The sequence below is a fragment of the Equus przewalskii genome, chromosome 13, assembly GCF_037783145.1.
Source record: "Equus przewalskii isolate Varuska chromosome 13, EquPr2, whole genome shotgun sequence".
Taxonomy (NCBI): Eukaryota; Metazoa; Chordata; class Mammalia; order Perissodactyla; family Equidae; genus Equus; species Equus przewalskii.
The window spans coordinates 25,937,108-25,955,963 of NC_091843.1; the positions used below are offsets into that span (position 1 = coordinate 25,937,108).

General features: G+C 47.1%; 1 protein-coding gene across 2 annotated transcripts; it reads right to left on the bottom strand.

The window, feature by feature from the left end:
- Positions 1–6,542: 6,542 nt before the first annotated feature.
- On the bottom strand, positions 6,543–18,580 carry GM2A (ganglioside GM2 activator). Of its 2 annotated transcripts, none has more exons than XM_070570445.1 (4): positions 18,242–18,580; positions 13,243–13,395; positions 7,507–7,689; positions 6,543–7,118 (listed from the first exon to the last, which is right to left on the bottom strand). In XM_070570445.1, exons 1-4 carry the CDS (start codon positions 18,308–18,310, stop codon positions 6,963–6,965), a joined length of 561 nt encoding a protein of 186 aa, XP_070426546.1. In that variant the 5' UTR covers positions 18,311–18,580; the 3' UTR covers positions 6,543–6,962. The 2 variants fall into 2 exon arrangements, with proteins under 2 accessions (XP_070426546.1, XP_008515427.1); XM_008517205.2 differs by having other exon boundaries at positions 18,221–18,548.
- Positions 18,581–18,856: the final 276 nt, after the last annotated feature.

Genomic DNA, 18,856 nt, shown 5'->3' on the forward strand with positions numbered 1-18,856 from the left:
CTGGGAAAAAATATTTGCAAGTCATATATCTGACAAAGGTTTAATATCCTTAATATATAAAGAACTCTCGCAACTCAATCACAAAACATCAAACAACCCAATCAAAAAATGGGCTGGAGACATGAACAGACATTTCTCCAAAGAAGATATACTGATGGCCAATAGGCACATGAAAAGATGCTCATCATCGCTGATCATCAGGGAAATGCAAATCAAAACTACACTAAGATATCACCTGACACCCGTTAGAATGACAAAAATATCTAAAACTAATAGCAACAAATGTTGGAGAGGTTTCAGAGAAAAAGGAACCCTCATACACTGCTGGTGGGAATGCAAACTGGTGCAGCCACTATGGAAAACAGTATGGAGATTCCTCAAAAAACTAAAAATAGAACTACCATACGATCCAGCCATCCCACTACTGGGTATTTATCCAAAGAGCCTGAAGTCAGCAATTCCAAAAGTCCTGTGCACCCCAATGTTTATTGCAGCACTGTTTACAATAGCCAAGACGTGGAAGCAACCTAAGTGCCCATCAACAGACGAATGGATAAAGAAGATGTGGTACATATATACAATGGAATACTACTCAGCTGCAAAACAGAACAAAATCATTCCATTTGCAATAACATGGATGGACCTTGAGAGAATTATGTTAAGTGAAATAAGCCAGCAAGAGAAAGATAATCTGTGTATGACTCCACTCATATGAGGAATTTAAAACTATGGACCAAGAACAGTTTAGTGGATACCAGGGGAAAGGTGGGGTGGGGGGTGGGCACAAAGGGTGAAGTGGTGCACCTACAACATGACTGACAAACATTAATGTACAATTGAAATTTCACAAGATTGTAACCTATCAATAACTCAGTAAAAAAAAAACTGAAAAAAAAAATATCTCTGGCTTTCTATGTGATATGAACCACCAAATTAAGTTCATGTCTGACCCTACCCTATCTCTAAATGATTGGTTTAACTCCTGGTCAGGACCAGGTTTCTAGACTACTATCAAAACCTTATTCATTGGGTTAATCATATTGCTAGTATTTCCTATTATAATTTGTTGTCTGTTTCATTGTTTGTCTTCCGCATGTCAACAAAGTTTCACCTCCTGGACCACCTCTCGTCAAATGATTCTCTGGTCTCCAGAGGATCTGTACACCTTGTCAGGCTTGGACTCCACGGGTGCAGCCTTCCGGTTCACTGAACTTCCTACCTATACCTATGGCCCCATTTAGGGACAGCTCTACGACCTTGTACAGCCGGAAGTAGTTACAGAAGACTGACCGTCGTCCATATCCCCAAAAGATTTCGGGGCCAAATGGGTTCAGGGGGGGTTTATGATGTGGATTAAGGCTGCCCCAGCTAGAGAAGCCCAAGGTGACCTGGCCTACGTGCCAAACTATACGACCCAGTGGACTTTTTTATGGTATGAATTAGGACCGCCCCAGGGAGAGAAGCCCAGGGCATCCTCACCTACATGCCGATCTATATGGCCAGATTCGTATCTAAAGTTATATGACCGCACAATAACCAGACCCCATCTGCACTGAAATCATTTAATGACTTTTTACGTCATCTTTCCTTTTCTCCAGTAAAAATAAGTCACGTACCCACGCCTTATAAAAATTAGCCCTAACCCTCAACTCGCGGCAGCAGCAGGAGCTCTGACTGCCCGTGGGTCCTGTCCCCATGCCAGCGGGGGCAGCAGCTGCTCTGCCTGCCCATGGGCCCTGTCCCCATGCTATTCCACACTATTCTCTAAATAAAAGAGCACTACTGCCAGATCTTGAGAGTCTAAGAAATCTTTCTTTCGACTCCTCGGCTCACCGACCCCACATCAGTTTCTTTTTGCAAAAGTTAAAAAGAGCACCAAGGGGCCTGGAGCACCATGGTGGAAAACAGGAATCCAATCAGCTGAGCCTTCAAACAAAATTGTCTAGGCGGCTGCTTAGGGTCAGTGAAGAGACCCCGAACCCCACTGGGGGCTACAAAGCCTCAGGCAGGCGGTCACAGGACCTGTGTCTCTTTGTTGTTGCCAGAAATTGTTACCAAGCAAGAAGACCCGCTGCCTTATGTACATAAAAAGCCCAAATTATGGCACTGGCTTTTGAGAAAAGTTACGGCTTTATTGTGAGGGCGACTGGCAAGGAGATAGGAGGCGAGGCTCTCAAATCTCTCCCCAGTCCATCGTTCAGGGCAAAATTTAAGGAGTTAGGAACTACTAAGCTACAGCTGGGCCCATGTAAGCTGATTGACTAGTCTCAAATCAGTCCATATATGGTCATCAAACTACTTGAGCGGCTGGAAGTTGGGTTTTCCTTATGGAAGAATTTCTTTCTTTGTAAAGGGCTCAGGTGGCAACATTTCTGAAGATTCTTGGTTCCGGAGTCATCCTGGGGCTGTGGGTTTCCACCTGGTACATGTGCAGTGCTGTCTGTCTTTGAGCAAGGTTTAATTAACCACCAACCTGTTTTAAGGAAGCCAAATTAGTGTAAGGTGGTCAATGTTTTATGTCCTGTTTCAAGTCAGTCTGATCTTTTCTCTTGAGTAAATTGAGATTATACATCTTTGACAATACAGAAGTGTCATTGTGCCTTATCAGTGCATCCTATCAAGAGGTGCACAATATCAATATGTCTTATTACTGGTGGTGTTCACTTTGGTCTGCTAGTTAAGGTGGTGTCTGCCAGGAATCTCCACTATAAAGTGACTATTTTGCCCTTTATAATTACTATCTTGTGAGGAGATATGTTCAGCCCATGTGAAATCCTGTTTCTCATTATACTTTCATCCAACAATTTTAGCATCCATAGATGATTCCTGTCTGCAAAAACTATTGTTTGCCTAATGATGAGTTTTTTTCTATTTCTATTGTTCTATCATTTCACTGGGATTCTATTGTATATTGATTCATGGGTATTTATTTTTATTTAACAAATTATATCCCATTACTGTCATTATTTATTTTGTTGCTCATATTGTCCAAGATTTGGCCATTGAGAGCTGCTTCAAGTTGGTCCGTGTGTCCTTTCAATAAGCCCCATATGTTCTCATTATCCACAATATATTTACTTATTTTCTCAGTCTTCATATACACATAAGACAATTTCAGAATTGGTAACCTCTACTCCTGTGAAAAAACAAACTGACTATAACTAGAGTATAGTCTTGGTGTGTAGTTTCTTTTGCTTTTAGCGTTGTAGTACCCCATCAAAATTCTACAACTTAAGTTATTTTTCCCCAGCGCTGTCAGTGTGGTTGTATGATTCATTTTAAATACAGTTAGCTTTTTTGTTACTATTTGTATTCCATATTGAATCCCCCTCATTTTCCAGTTGATTTTAGCCATGTTTTGGGTATGAGGAACATTATCATGGTTCTAAGAGTCAGAGTTACAGAAAAAGATATACTCAGAAGCGTTCCACCCCTTCATCCTTTATACCCTGTCATCATCTCCCCCTTCTTTCTACTATATTCCCACCTAACCTCTGTAAACAACTAATCTCATTAGTTTCTAGTTCGTCATTCCTTATTTTGTGCAAATGAGTAGATATATATTTTTTTTCTTATACCTCCTTCTCGTGGGGGAAAACTTTTGCTTTCTTCTCTTCTAGGTTCTTTGGCTGGTCTAATAATTAAATTGACATAAGACAGATTAACAGGAGAAAAAAATTTAATTTTGAATGTACAAGAATCCCAAAGATATGAGGTCCCCCAACAGTCAGGCAATTGAAGCTTATATGCCATCCTGAGCTCAGGAGAAGCAGGTAGGAGTGTAGGACTTCAAAGAGAAAAAAGACAATTCATAGGAAGATGGAAAGAGTAAATGGTTGGTAAACAAATGTTTGCCATGCCATGTAGATAAGTCTTTCTCATACAAAAAGTTCTCTCTGGTAATAGCTCTCTTTCTGGTATAGGCTCCCTATCTAAATTCTTTTAGGCAGTTAAGGGGGAGGTTAAAAGCTCTTCTTGAGTCTGTTGGGCCTTGATTTTCTTCAGCTCGAAATTATTCAGGTCAAAGTGGCACATTCTGGGGTGATCTGCCCTTAACTCCAACACCTTCTTCTTTATTTAATTAAAAGTAGCATATTACATTTTTTTGTCTTTTGCACTTAACAATACATCCTGGAAATAACTCTATATTGATTCAGAGATCTTCATTTTTCTACAGCTGAATAGTACTCTATCATGTGAATATACCATGGTTTATTCAGTCACTCTCATATATGGACATTTACCTTGTTTCCAGTATTTTCAATCACCGTGCTTCAATGAATAATCTTGTGCATATGTATTTTTGTATTGTTGGAAGTGTATCTTCAGACGAAATTCCCAGAAGTGGAATGGTTGGGTCAAAGGGTAACTGCTTTTGCAGTTTTATTAGGCACTGACAAATTCCCTTCCAGAAGGGTTGTACCAGTTTGCATTCTCACCAGCTATGGATGCAGGTGCCTGTTTCCCGACAGCCTTGCCTAGCAGAATGTGATGTTGTCTTTTATTTTTGGGAAATCTGAGAGATGATAAATGCCATCTCATTATTGTTTCAATCTACATTTCTCTAATCATGGGTTAGTCTGTAGTTTTTTTCATGTTTAAGGGCCAATTTTATATCTTGTGTGATCATGTGTGTGTATGAGAGAGAAAGAGAGAGTTGTCTGTTTACATCTTTTCCCAATTTGTCTAACAGGTTTTGGATCCTTTGTCCCTTAAATTTTTAATTCTTTATATACTAGGAATATTAACCCTTTGTCTATGATGTATGCTGCAAATATTTTCTTCCAGTCTTTTGACTTTTGGCATTTCTTGCCAAGCAATTTTTTTATTTTTATGTTGTCAAATTTTTTAATCTTTTATTGCCTCTGGATTTTTCACCCAGGTTTTCTTACGGTATTTGTATGCTTCCATTTTTTCACATTTAGACCCTGGATTCATTTGGAATTTATTCTTGCATATGGTGTGATGTATGGATTTAATCTCAACTCTTTCCAAATGGCTTTCCAGTTGGCTCAGCATCATTTATTAAAAAGTCCACTTTGCCCTGTGATTTGAGATTTCTCACCCCCTCCCCCACCACCAAGACCAGGAGGAGCATTTGACCCAAGAGCATGGCATGGCGGAAAAAGATTGACCGAGCTAATGAGACTCCATTCAAGGATGTGAATAAAAAATGACTGTAACAATAAGGCTGAAAGACGCACCGGAAGGAGAATAGGCTGGAGAGGTCACAGTGCGATAGGAAAGCAAAAGAGCAAACCAAGGAAGCTGGAAGGTGATGAGGCAGACAGAAGCCGATAACAAGCAGGTCAGGAGACAGAAACAGAAGACCCCCTGAAGTCGCCTCGGCTCCCCTGCACTGCTGCAACCAACCCTTCCAAACAGAAACCGCCCACTGCAAACAAGCTCCTGAAATCCCAAGATGTGATCAATGAAAAAATATGCAGCCAAGAGAAAGGAGGAGTTCTGAGCAAATTAAAAAGATTTATTGCCATTCCAGGCTTCAGATGAGCCCAGAAGCCGGGGCTGGTCTGTGGTCAGTAAGTTGTCATGGGAGGAGAAGTCAGTGGACAAACCCAGGCACCTGACACGAGTCCACCTCTCTTCGTTGGATTCCCACTCCACAGAGCAGCTGCTGGTGGGACCAACTCTTCAGCGTCTGCGCCATTCGTCCTATCAGCACTCCAAAGCCGAGCAGGCAGCCTCATGATCCCCATAGCTCACAGCTTTTATATCTCTACCTCCCCTAGCCCTGGAAGAGCCTTCCTCTTGGGTCAGACCCAATGGATTTGGCCTTAGAGAGGGAGGAAAGGGTGCTGGAGGGGTTGTCTTGACAAGGAACGGACAAGGCATGCATGTCCATAGGTCAGAGTTTGCAGACTGGCCACCCAGGAGCCAGATGTCCCCCCTGACAAGTCCGTTTGGCCCCTTAGGCCCCACACAATGTTTTAAAAAATAATTAGTTTCCAATATTTGAAAATTGTAAGATTTCATATAAAAGTCTAGATTTCTGGCTTCTCTAAGGGAAAAGATTTGAGAATATTTGGCAAACTGGCCCTACACATTCTCATGTGGCACTAACTGGCTCTATCTGGACAGCAGCTGCCCCTGCAGACCGGATGTTCCCTTTCCAACACCTAACCCCATCCCCAATTATACCCCCAACTCGAGACTGGGCATTAGCTGCCTCATACCAACGCATACATCCTGCTGTCAAAAGGAAAAAGGGAAGACATGCCTGAAAACATGTTCCTTGTGGTCTTTGTCACCCATTTACCTCTCATGCTTGGCCCTGCGGGCACCTGAGTTTATCAACTATCTTAAACACATAGAGCATCCTTAAATATCTCTCCCAACGTAGCCCCCACCACACACCCTGCCTCTCCATGATACATCATGCCCCATTGCTAACTGGGAAAATCTAGAACAGAATACGAAATTAATCATAGAAGTTAATGGAGGAACAGGCTGAGATCAACTACTTCAGCCTCTTCATTGTAAGAGGGGGTTGGAGTAAAATGAAAACTGTTAATACTCTCTACTTTTAAGTAAGTGACAAAATTTTAATGAGAAAATCATAAAGGTACTTCAGGAGGTCAAGACTGGGTCAGTCAGAACTTGGGGTCACAAAACATGTTGGTCCCATTCCTTTTGACTGTTTAGAAAATGAGTTAAGCTCTTAGAGAGAAAGCCAAAGGAATGAGGAAGAAACGGTGTGGCCAGCCCGGGACACGTCCTGGGCTATCAAGAACCCCAAGCTCATGCTCCCTGAGGTTAGGGCTGCTTGCCCACACCTAAAATGTAGGTGGCACAAAATGGCTTTCAGTGAGGGGAATAGCATCATTGTAGAAAGGGGCTTAAAAAGGTAGACAGAGAGTTAGAATCAGGCCTTGGCCAACACAAGACAGGGGAAGACGGACGACTTCCTCATACTCCTTCATTCTGCTGAGGCTGGTGCCACATCATTTGGCCTTTAGAGAGGCAGTGATCTTGACACAGCCCAGACGTTTCCCACCGCTGCTCAGGATGCTCTGGACACGGTAGTTCCCGTTGCTGAGCCAGCTGGGCAGCTCCAGGTCAGGCAAGGGGAAAGTACTCTTGGGCAGTGAGTAGGTGCCCTGTGGGAAAGCCATGGAGCACAGGTCAGTGGGAGCCTCCTAATGGGACTCCTTGGAGCCACCTCTAGGACTGCAGCAGCGAACTGCCTCCCCTCCCACTCTTCTAAGAGCCACATGAGATCAAAGATGGCCCCAGCACTGGAGAGCACGGACTGTTACAGCTAGGGGGCACAGGAGGTCACATCAAAGTTCAAGTCTCCCATTTCACAGATGGATAAACTAAGGCCCCCAAAAGATAAGCAATTCAGGGTAGACCACACCAACTTACATCCACAGACATTCACGTCTGCAGGAGGAGAATGCAAGGACCCTTCTCTCCAAACCCCACGTCTTTACTCCAGCCACAGGGATAATACTGGCGTAAGTATTTCCCTCCCTAAGTACTTACTTCTTTGAAGGGACAGTGGCAGGGAAGCCCAAAGGTGTGCAGGGGCTCTGGGCAGGGCTGCCCAGGGGGAGTCAAAGCGTCTAGTATATCACAGGCATTGTCAAAAGTACAGCTACCGATCTGATCCACACATGGAATTTTGACCCATACGCCAGCCACTTCCTTCTCCACCGTTAGTTCCACCTGGTGAGGAAGAGTTTGAAAAAGTGTAAATTCCAAGGCAAACATACCAGTTCCTCTGCCTCTGTAAAAGGTCAGCATTTTACTTTAATCACAGAATTTTATTTATTTACTTATTTTTTTTGAGGAAGATTAGCCCTGAGCTAACATCTACCGCCAATCCTCCTCTTTTTGCTGAGGAAGGCTGGCCTTGAGCTAACATCCATGCCTAGCCTCCTCTACTTTATCTATGGGACGCCTACCACAGAATGGCTTGCCAAGTGGTGCCATGTCTGCACCCAGGATCCGAACTGGTGAACGCCAGGCCGCTGAAGCAGAACGTGCACATTTAACCGCTGTGCCACCAAGCCGGCCCCTTAATTGCAGAATTTTTAATTGGAGAGGATCTTGGAGATATTCTGATCTAGAAATGACAATATTGTGGCACACGCCCCAAAATGATCCTTTCCTGTGCCCATGGCAGACATTAATAATTGAATGTGATTTATTTTCTTCCCCCCTTCCCTGAACCACAGTCTTAGAATTATTTAGGAAGTCACATTGGGTAAAGCTAACACTTGAGTTCGAATGCACTTGTCACCTCATGGCTCATGGGCCAGCTGTGGCATCACTTCTAGAGCCTTCCTTCTGAGCCCAATCTTGGCTTCAGAACCCTTTTCTACCTAGGACTTCAGGCAGCTACTACCAGCTGAGCTGGTTACCAAGATGAACCCTATTTGCTGTTCTTAGATCCTATTTTCTCCATAGAGCCATAGAAGACAGAATTTAAAATAGGAATTTATAGGGGGATCACTGTGGGATTGGTATAAGGACGATCGTCTTAACATCACGGCTAGGTTAACACAGACAGAACTACCCCCAGAAGCAGTAGGCTCCTGGGATCCAGGGGGAGCTACAGAAGGATCCCTGCACCCAGAGGGAAGCTGGATGAGAAGACCTATAACATGCTTCCCATCTCCATGCTGTCACGATTCTGCTCCTGTTCTGGAGGTCGGGGCTGATCTGGCAGTGGCCAGGAGTTCAAGCTGGGCGGCCCCAGTTGTGCCTGGCGTGCTAAGCATTCTACTAAGTATTAGCTGTCTAAGAGCCAAATGAGTTGTCCCTGAGGACTGTGTTCGTGTCCCCCCAAAGGTATCAAGGGACAAGTGTCAGGAAAGGGCAGGAGGAAGTCAGCACACTTGATCCTCTGACTCTTTGGGGGTGGTAGGGCAGGAAAACACATTTTTAGGATCCCTTTCAGCGCTGACATTCCAGCATTCTGTGAATCCCAGCCTCCAAGCTCGCCTGAGCGGGGCTTTTGTTTCTAAGAGACAAACCCTGCTGGGCTCAGGCTGGCTCCCCAGGCTGTGGACTGAGTCTTGCAAGTGCCCCAGATGTCAGGGCCCAGGCCCAGGAGGAAGGGAGAAGTCAGTGCACCCTGTAACCTGAGTAGACAAATTCAAATGGCTTCCCTCACTGGCCTCATCCCGCTCTGCTGACACACCCATTATCCCCCACCCCTAGTCATGCACAGTCCCCCTCCCAGCCCTCCTGTCTCCCACGGAGCCTGCTCCAATCCCTTGGACCAGAAAAAGCCAGAGGGCCTGGGCTGGAATGCTACTTCAGCCACATCCTAGTATTGTGGCCTTGGAGGAGTTACTTCTCTGTCTCCATGCCCGCATCTCCAAAAATGGGATATTTGAGAGCGCCTTCCTCTCTCACAAGGTCCCATTGAGTGGGACAACACCTGTAAAACACTTACCATAGTGGGCGAAATCCAAAAATTACCTCCTGTTAGACTGCCTGTCCTCCCTCCTTCCTTAGCCAACACCCCCTTCTTGTTTCAATAATACCCCAGCGAAAATGGTTGAGCCAGTTATACCCTGAACAAGAACACCCAGCTGAGGGGATCGGTGGGGCAAAGTCCAACCTGAGCTCCTCCCACCAGGCTGGAGGCTAGGGGGGCTGCACCCACCAGAAGGAGCCATGCCTCCCTATCTCTACTCCCACCTCCACCCAGGACAAGCTCAGCATAGGAGGTCCTCAGTGGGAGTGCACTGAATTTAAGACAACAGGTGCTTCTGAGGCAGCAGCTATGCCGATCATTTGGGATTAGAGACCATGGCTCATTTCTCAGTCCTGTTCTCAGTCTACTTGCTCATATGGCTCATGAAAGCAAGCAAGACTGGGTAACAAGGTCTCCAGTCCAGGACTTCCTTGGCACGTCCATAGCTTGACCTAAATTAACTTGTGTCATGGGACCCGGCTCAACAAGAAGACAGACAGAGCACTGACCCATAACGGAGCCAGGATCCCTGCCCCTGCGGGGGCCCAGCGGCAACTCCTTTCCCCTCTCAGGCCCCTGCTCTTCCATCTGGACAATGGATTGTTTGGGTCTCGTGATCTCCACGAGATCTACCAGTTACGACATCCTGAGAGTCAGAGTTTCTTGCAGGTTGAAAAACAAAATGACTTCTTCTCTTGGCCTCTAGCAGAGGGCTAGGCACACGAAGGCTCTAGGTAAAGACCCACTGACAGCAACTGACTCGAAGGGGAGCCACTGAGGACACTGGAGAGGGGGCAGTTATATCTCTGTCGCAGGCCTCAGGCAGGGGCATTGCAGGTACATGAATTTAGGGGGAGAAAAAGCCAAACCATCAGGCCTGAAAGTCACATGTCTGAAAACCGGAAATAAATGTACATGCCAAATACAGTGGCAAGGTAGGATCCCTGAGGACGGGAAAGCCAGGGTCCCAGAGGCTGGAACTTGAGGCAGGGTACAGAAAGGAGTTCTAAATTATGCCAAATCCTGTGGAGTAAGTCAAAAAAAGGAAAAGGGAGCTCTGGGCAGGCCCCTATCTTGCCCATGGCTCATGGAATCCGGGGCGTCCAACTTCCAAAAATTGCAGCTGGGGTTAAATCCATCCAGGGCCCAGATGGGACTTTGATGGAAGAAATTTCAGCTCAACAAGGTGAGAGGATGGACTGGCTCTCCTGCTAAGAGGCTGTGTGAGCCTGGACCAGTCACTCTTCTCTCTGGGCATCAGTAACAAGGGTTGGAAACCATTGACCTCAAGAGCGCTCCAGGCTCCTCCACGCTCGAGTCTGGGCAGCTCTCCTAAGGGGTCTTTGCTGGGCAAGGGGAAAGTTCTGGAGCACTCCTCTGTAAACACACCAAGCACTAAATCCACCTCCCCGCCAGAAAGAGCTCAGGAACAGGAAACATAAGATAAGGACACCAGCTTCAAATGTGCTAATAACTATGTGACTCTTTTGCAAGCCTCAGTGCCCCTCATCTGTAAAATGAAGCTAATCATCTTTTCTCCTATGCAAGTAGTGAGAGGCTTTTACTTAATAGCTAATATGCACATACTCTAAAAAGATAAAGGAACTAAATAAAAAATATGTACATAAGAGAAATGTAGGGGGATCTGAGGGCAATTTTTACAAAGCACCATGGCCCAAATTGATGACAGGTAATAAAGAAATAGAACAGGGGGCGGGAAGGGCTCCATCCCAACGGCCTGCACAGCGCCAGGGAAAGCAGGCTGGGAGGAGAATCAGCAGTTCGCCAGCCTTTCCTTCCTAGTCAGCTGCACAGCATCAGGGTCCTTCGAAATGCCAGCGGTCTGCGTGGCAATGGCAAGAGAGACAGCATGGTGGCTGGCCAGCCAAAGAGCCCTCTACTACAGACTCAGCGGGAGGAGAACGGAAATGGCATTTGTGTGACCCTAGTGGGTTATTTATCACTTCAAGAACAGCGAAAGAAAATGCACTGGCCTAGCCTGGAAAGGACTCTGGAGGAGGTGCAGAGGAAAGCAGGGCCTCAGAGCTGTCCTCGCATCCAGGACTTCCGTCTGGGTCAAAGGAACCACACGACAAGAGCTAACTTGTACTAAGCAGGTCTCGTGAGCCAGGCCCTGCACAAAATACTCTCCATGTTATTAACTCAGTATTGCTCAAGAGAAAGCTATGAGGTAGGGGCTATGAATAAGCCAAGTCAAAGGGTAGTTACAGGGACACAGATTCCAAATCAGAAAGCTTTGAAAGAATCAAAACAAAACTGGTACCAGAATAGATTTGCACCAGGACAGGCTAAAGGGTACAGAAGAATATGGTACAAAGGTAGCAATTCAAACTAGGGAGGAAAGGACTATAATGTATGGTGTTGCAATGGATATATATAAAGCCTTTATTGTTCTGTGAGAAAATATGCGAATATCCACCCCCAGAATAGGCCTTAGACATGAACGAACTGGTTATTCCCAAAGTAAATACAAAAGGCAAAGAAACCTACGAAAGGACATTTAATCTCATTAGGGATGATGCAAAAGCTCAGAAAAGATTTTTAGAAAATGTTCAGTGTCAACAAATGTGTGGAAAATGGCAAATCTGCTGCTCCTGGTTAGAGGATAAATGGGTTCAAATATTTGGAGGCACTTAGGCAATGTGTATCAAAGGCCTAAAAAGTCTGTCTAGATAATCAGAAAAGTATAAAAAGATGCATTACAAGGATGACTTCTGCAAAGGTGTTTATAAAAAGCCAAAAAACAAACCAAACCAAACAAACAAACTTCGTACCCTAAAAACAAATTAAATGTCTAACAATAGGTTTGTTATGTAAATTATGACAGATCTACAACAGAATATTTCAGCCATTTAAAATGATTAGGTGGATCTATGCCAAATGCCCTCAGAGGAGGTATGCAGCTACATGCAATACAGCGTGATAAAAAAAAAAATGCAAGTTTAATAGCACATGTCATAGAATCCCATTAGTATAAATGTACATATATTTACAAATGTAGAAAACATTCTGACAGGGTACACAAATAGCTAACAATGACTACGTCATGAGAAGTTGGATCGCAGGAGGACAGTTACAAGGAGCACTGTTTCTTTTCATATACAACCATTCAAAATTAATATGTATGTTACATGTGATTGTATGGGGAAAGTTCCACAGACTAGCCTACAATACGTTACAAGTGTTTATCCCTTATCACTAAGTAGTGAGATTTCAGGGGATTTCTTTTATTTTTTCTCCCTTTTTGACTATTTGCATTTTCTTTTCTTTTTTAAGATTAGCCCTGAGCTAACGTCTGCTGCCAATCCTCCTCTTTTTGCTGAGGAAGACTGGCCCTGAGCTAACATCCTCACCCATCTTCCTCTATTTTATATGTGGGACGCCTGCCACAGCATGGCTTGCCAAGCGGTGCCATGCCCACACCCGGGATCAGAATTCGCGAACTCTGGGCCGCCAAAGCGGAACATGCGTACTTAACCGCTGCACCACCAGGCCGGCCCCAGTGATTTGCATTTTCTAAAGTGACTACGTGTTATCTGCCAAGTGATGTGTCTGCTTTATAATTAACAACAATAGCAACACCAAAACCAAATTGCCCAACTGGCATTGTCAGACAGTCTAGGAATCGATGCATCCTTTGCTGCTCTGGGCTTGCAGGATTCCTAAACTATTCACAGTTCCCTGAGCATGAATCCCTCAGGGTCCCTGCTAGCTGGCCCATGGCACCTTCCCTCCAGCGCCTCCCCGTTCCCACCCACTCCCAGGCTCACCTTCTGAGGAGCAGAGAGGGCGACAGTGGTCTTCACCTCGGCACTGACAGTCACGTTCCCAGGAACGGCAATGGGGTCAGGTTCCAGAGTCAGGCTTTTGAGCACCATAGGGTCCTTCCCCTCATCACAGTTATCCCAGGAAAAGCTACGGAGCTGGGATGGCCAGGGACAATCAGGCAGCAACAATAAAAGAAAACAAAAGTTGACAAAAGGAATTCTTGCAGGTCGGAAGAATCAACAGAACAGGCTACTGATGGAGCGACAGTGGGCGAGGTACCTCCCCTCTCTGAGCTTCCTCTGCAACTCCACATTTGTAAACCTGGGATAAGACTTGTCCTACCCGTTTCATAGCCAAGATTAAACTAAAAGACTCAAAAGACACATCTCCCAAAAGTGTGCCATAAACTATAAAGCACAATGTAACAGAGCTTGAACTTTCAAACGGGAGACTCACCTTACCCACCTTTGGTAGCTACCTTCTCTGATCTCCCACCTCCTGCTCCCCACTCCGCTCCAGCCAGTCTTTTCTCCTTAGAAGGAAGCCCTTGGAGGATTCACCTTTGCAGCTTAGGCCCAAGACCTCATTCACATCACACCCCCATGCCCATTATAGGGCCAGGAACAATAAGAAACACAAAACACAGTGGGAAACAAAACAGTACCCAAAACCTCACCCACATGGGCATGCAATTAACCCAGGGAGAGAATAGGACACACATGAAAAGATCCCCAGTGGGCCACTTGTTGATGAACAATCCCAGTGAACAAACTTCCCCAATCCTGACCAGTGCGTTCCTACTCCCATCCCACTGCTCATGCCCTGCCCCCAGCTGAGTCACCCTCCTCCCTTCCACTGTGCCACTTCTCCTCTTCATCCTCCACATCCCCCAGGAGGTCTCCTGATTCCACCATCTTGTCCAACTCCACGTGACCACTAACACCCTGCTCCCAGGGAACCCTGTCTTCTTGTCTATGATCTTTAGCACTTTCCACATCTTGCACTCTCTGCCCACCCACTCACACCTTTCCCAGTCCCCTGCAGGCCACCCACAGAGATTTTCAGCACTTCCACCATGCACATCCCATCTTAGAGGGAAAACCTGCCAGTCCACACCCTCAAGCCAACCCCTCGTCACCAACACAGCCAACTGGGCCGAAAGGGAACACCTAACCCAAGTTAGGCTGACAGATTCTCTCTGCCTCCAATTTGGGAATTGAGATGGAGGAAAATCACTCAGAGGCCTTCAGGCTTCGCGCCGTCATCGAGTCTTAACCCTTGGGATGGGGCCAGAACACCGACACCTGTAACCAAGCCAAAGTTCCGGAAGGGACAAGAACTAAGGGCTTGCTGGTCAATGGAAAAGAGAACAGATGGAATTGTCCCCACCACCATGACAGCTAACTAAATAGGTACTACAGAGTGGCAGTGAAGGGCACGGCTTTGGAGCGAGATATGGGGTAAATCAAGGCTTTAGTCAATAGACGTGGTTTGAAATCATAGTTCAGCCACCACATCATGTGATTCAATAGGCCAGTTCCCCCCTAACGCCCCAATGTCCACTTATTTTAAGCATAGGCATTTATACTTTCCTCTCAGGGTTGTCGCAAGGATGATAGCATGTATGTAAAGCTCATAACACAATGCCGGGCCCAAAGCATGAGCTGGCTCACTAAATGACAGTCGCTAGACATCCCAGTCTCCACTTCCTGCCATTAGTTCCATGAGGGTCCTTGTATATCTGGAATAAACTTCCTTTTACTTGAGCTTCTTGGAATGGGTTTCCATCCCTTGGAATGAGTCATTGTGCCACAACTAATGAAGGCAGGACCGGGTCTGATTCATCCCGAATTCCCCACAGCCCCTTACACAAGGTAGGTGCCAGCCCATAAATGTTTCCTTCAACAGTCATTCCCCAAATATGCATGGAGCAATGCTCTCAGGCTCTGGGCTAAGTGCTGTGTTAACAGTGGTAAACAATTAGAAATGTTCCTGCCCTGCCTTGAGGAGCTTACAGTCCAATGCAGGTAAATATTATCCACTACGATTTCAGAGTGCCATAAAGGAAACGAACAGAAGGACGTGTTGAGAGTAAGAACTTACTTAATTAGGGTGGTGAGGAAGTGATACTAAAGCTGGACTCCTGCAGGATGAGGAGTACAGAGACAAAAAGAATGTTCAGGCAGAGGGAACATGGGCAGCGGCCCTGGGTAGAAAGAAGCTTAGCTGCTCTGAGCACTGCAAGAAGGCCAGTGGGCTAGATGTAGTGGACGAGGGACCAAGAAGAGGCTGGAGGGGTGGCAGGGTCATTTAACACAGGACCACACCGATCATAATCAGGAGGCTGGATTTTCGATAGGTGCAGGGGACCCCCATTGCAGGAGAGTGCCATGCTGTTTTAGGGTTGAGAACGGACTGGAAAGGGACAAGCCTGGAAGGGAGGCCACCATCAAATGAAAGAATGCCTGGAACTAGGAGTTGGGCTGGAGGGAAGATAGAAGATTAGCCACATCTTGGGGCTGCTTTCACAGATTCTAAGGCAGCCTCATTCACCTGAGGACTGATTCCAGGCTGGGGCTGGTATCCAGAGTGCCCTGTTGAAGCTGAAGAATTCCTTTCCCTCTCCTAAGCTGCCCCTTCCCCCAGGCCCTGGGGGAGACATAAGAAGGCAGTTTCCCAACAAATAGGTGTCCTGACTAGAAGCGCCTGTGGTGAAGAATGCTCAGCTGAGTCCAGCCTCATTTGGAAAAGAAGGCATGATAGATTAGCAATGTCCACTAAGGGCCAGGCCTGGCGCCAGATATTTGCCATCCCCAGGAGAGGCCAACCTGTGGGAAGGGGTGACAAATGGCAGAGGGAGAAGGCACAGCTCTGGAAGCAGACTATTTATCACAGAGCCAGCTTCAGCTACCCTCACTAGCTGAGACCCTGGGTAGGTCATCCCCTCTTGAGGTTCAATCTCCCCATCTATTAAATGGGCATAATTCTAACTTCTCTCAGGGCTACCGGGCGAGTGAGAAGTTTGTGTACAGAAAGCAGAGGTCACAACTCCTCAAGACTGTCAGCCCCACAAAAACACAAGACTGAGAAACTGTCAGAGACCAGAGGAGGCTGAGAAGACATGACAACAAATGCAACCTGGTGCCCTGGGTTGGATCCTGAAACAGAAAGAGGACATTTATGGGAAAACTGGTAAAATCCCAATAAAGTCTAGTGTATAGTTAATGGTCACGTGCCAATGCTGGTTTCTCAGTTTTGACCAGTGTACCGTGGTAATATAAGGTAATATCAGGGGAAACTGGGTGAGGAGTATATGAGAACTCTGTACTATCTTTGCAACTTTTCTGTACATCTAAAATTACTCCCCAAAAAAAGTTTATTAGGAAAAAGAGCACACGGCTCATCACACAGCACATAGTATGTGCACAATAAATGGCAGTCATTATACAGTATCACAGGGTCTATTTAGCACCTACTGCATGCCCAGCACAGGGCTAGACATTCTCCCACTATCTAACAACCCAGCATCACGAGATCAGTTAACACTAGAAAAGGAACAAGAACTCAAGGCTCAACCACTATCAGCCTACAGCCTTTATCTGGCACATGGCCTCAAGGTCAGGGCTCTGAATCACATGAGCTGTGAACCCAGAGAAGATTTGGAAGATAGCAGATGAGGATCCAAGGAGCCACTAGTTGTGTAATCTTGGTTGAGTCCCCTGTCCTCTGTGGGTCTGAGTGAGGTGGGTGAACTCTATGACGTCTCAAGGTCTCTCCAAAACTGTCGATCTTAAGACCCTCTGGTCTGGGATGGCACCCAGAGCTGACATATAGAATGGGGATGGAGGGCAAGCTGGAGCCTTAGGCAGACTCCACCTTATAGCGGTCAGACCTGGAGCCAAGAGAAACATTCTCAACCTACACTCAGGGACAAACTAATCCTCTGGGCAAAGAAGGCCAAGAGGTCCTTGCTCCTTCATTCAACATGCAAAACGGACTCCTCGCCCCTGAGGCAAAGTGAGGCTGAGCCCACTGCCTTATATCACTTTAAGATTTTAGAGCTTTTCCATCCATGAAAGCATTTCCCTTCACCCAACACCATCTGAGAAAGGCAGCTGGCCTCATCACACCCATTTTACAGATGAGGAGACCAAGGTTCAAGGAGCCCAAATGCTATGCCCGTGGATTAGAGACAGAGCAGGGATCAGAAGCCAAGCCTCTCAGCTCTCAGTTCTATCCCACTTTCCCCTACACCACACGTTAAGTGCTCTCAGACAAATATTTCCAAGGTGGTTAGAGGAAGGGATCTAGGCTGGGGCTCTTTGCTGCCACAGCTCTGCAGCAAAGAGGCAGTGGAACTAGGCTTCTGTAGGTCTCTGAATGACTGAACTTCCCTTTCCCAAGGGCCTGGAGCACCCGGTGAGTGAGAAGTGAATGGGGAAGCTCGGAGGCTGGAGCCTCTCTGCGGCTTACAACCAGGAGCAGGGCCGGATCTTTGTCGCCAGAGGAACAAGTCTGGACCTTCCGGCCTAGAGGGCCTCTCAAACCCACCCACCCTCCAGGACAAGCAGAACACTACAGAAGGGGAAGGCATGGGGGCTAGGCCTTTTCCTGGCGGGTAAAGGAGGGCAGGTAAACAGGGCTGAGTCTCTGGGCCTGGGAGCTGTGCCTTAGTCTTGCAGTTCTGCAAAATTTCACTCAGACGTTTGGAAAGAGCACAGGAGAGTACAGACAAGAGTGATATTAACATTTCCAAAAAAGTCAGGAGCACAGCAAGGCCTCATAGCCCATCCTCACTGTGCAGCCGGGGAAACTGAAACCCGGAGAGAGAAAAGGACCCACAACTAGTGATCTGGGGCGACCCTGCTGGAGAGAAGCAATTCTAGAGAGTGGAGTCACCCCCATAATGCCCCCGGAACCCAAACACCCCTAGCTGGGCAGAGATGCTGGAAGCAGCCTTCTAAAGGAGCGGGAGCTCACCCGTTCTGAGAGGACGCTTACAGGAGCAGCAGGGCCGGCAAGAAGCAAGCCCAGGGCGATCAGGAACGGAGCCTGCATCGAGGGTCTCATTGCAAATGGTGGGTCCGCGCCTGGTTAACTGCTAGGTCTGTGACAGCGTTGTCGTCTTTAAATGCCTGCTTGTATTGGTTATGCAAAGCTGTGCATTGCTATGCAAAGCTGAGCGCCGCCACTTCCAGGTTCGCTCCGCCCACTCGGGAATCAGCGATTTCAAGCCCTGGAATTGGATAGCTCTCTCCCGACTCCGCCCCGAAGAGGTTCCTCCTTGAGCCCCTCCCTCCCAGAGTGGGCGTCAAGCCCCGCCTTCTGAGGGGAGAAGGCGGAGCCGGAAGCGGAGAGGGGCGGAGCTTAGCTGGCGGGGGCGAGGCCATTGCGCAAGGGAGGGGCGGGACCAGAGCGCGAGGGAGGGCCGGGACCAGAGCGCGAGGGAGGGCCGGGACCAGAGCTCGAGGGCGGGGCCGGGACCAGACCGCCAGGGGCGGGTCGCGACCAGAGCGCTAGGAAGGGAGGGGCGGGACCAGAGCGCGAGGGAGGGGCGGGACCAGAGCGCGAGGGGGGGGTTCGCGACCAGAGCCCGAGGGAGGGGCGGTGCTGAGC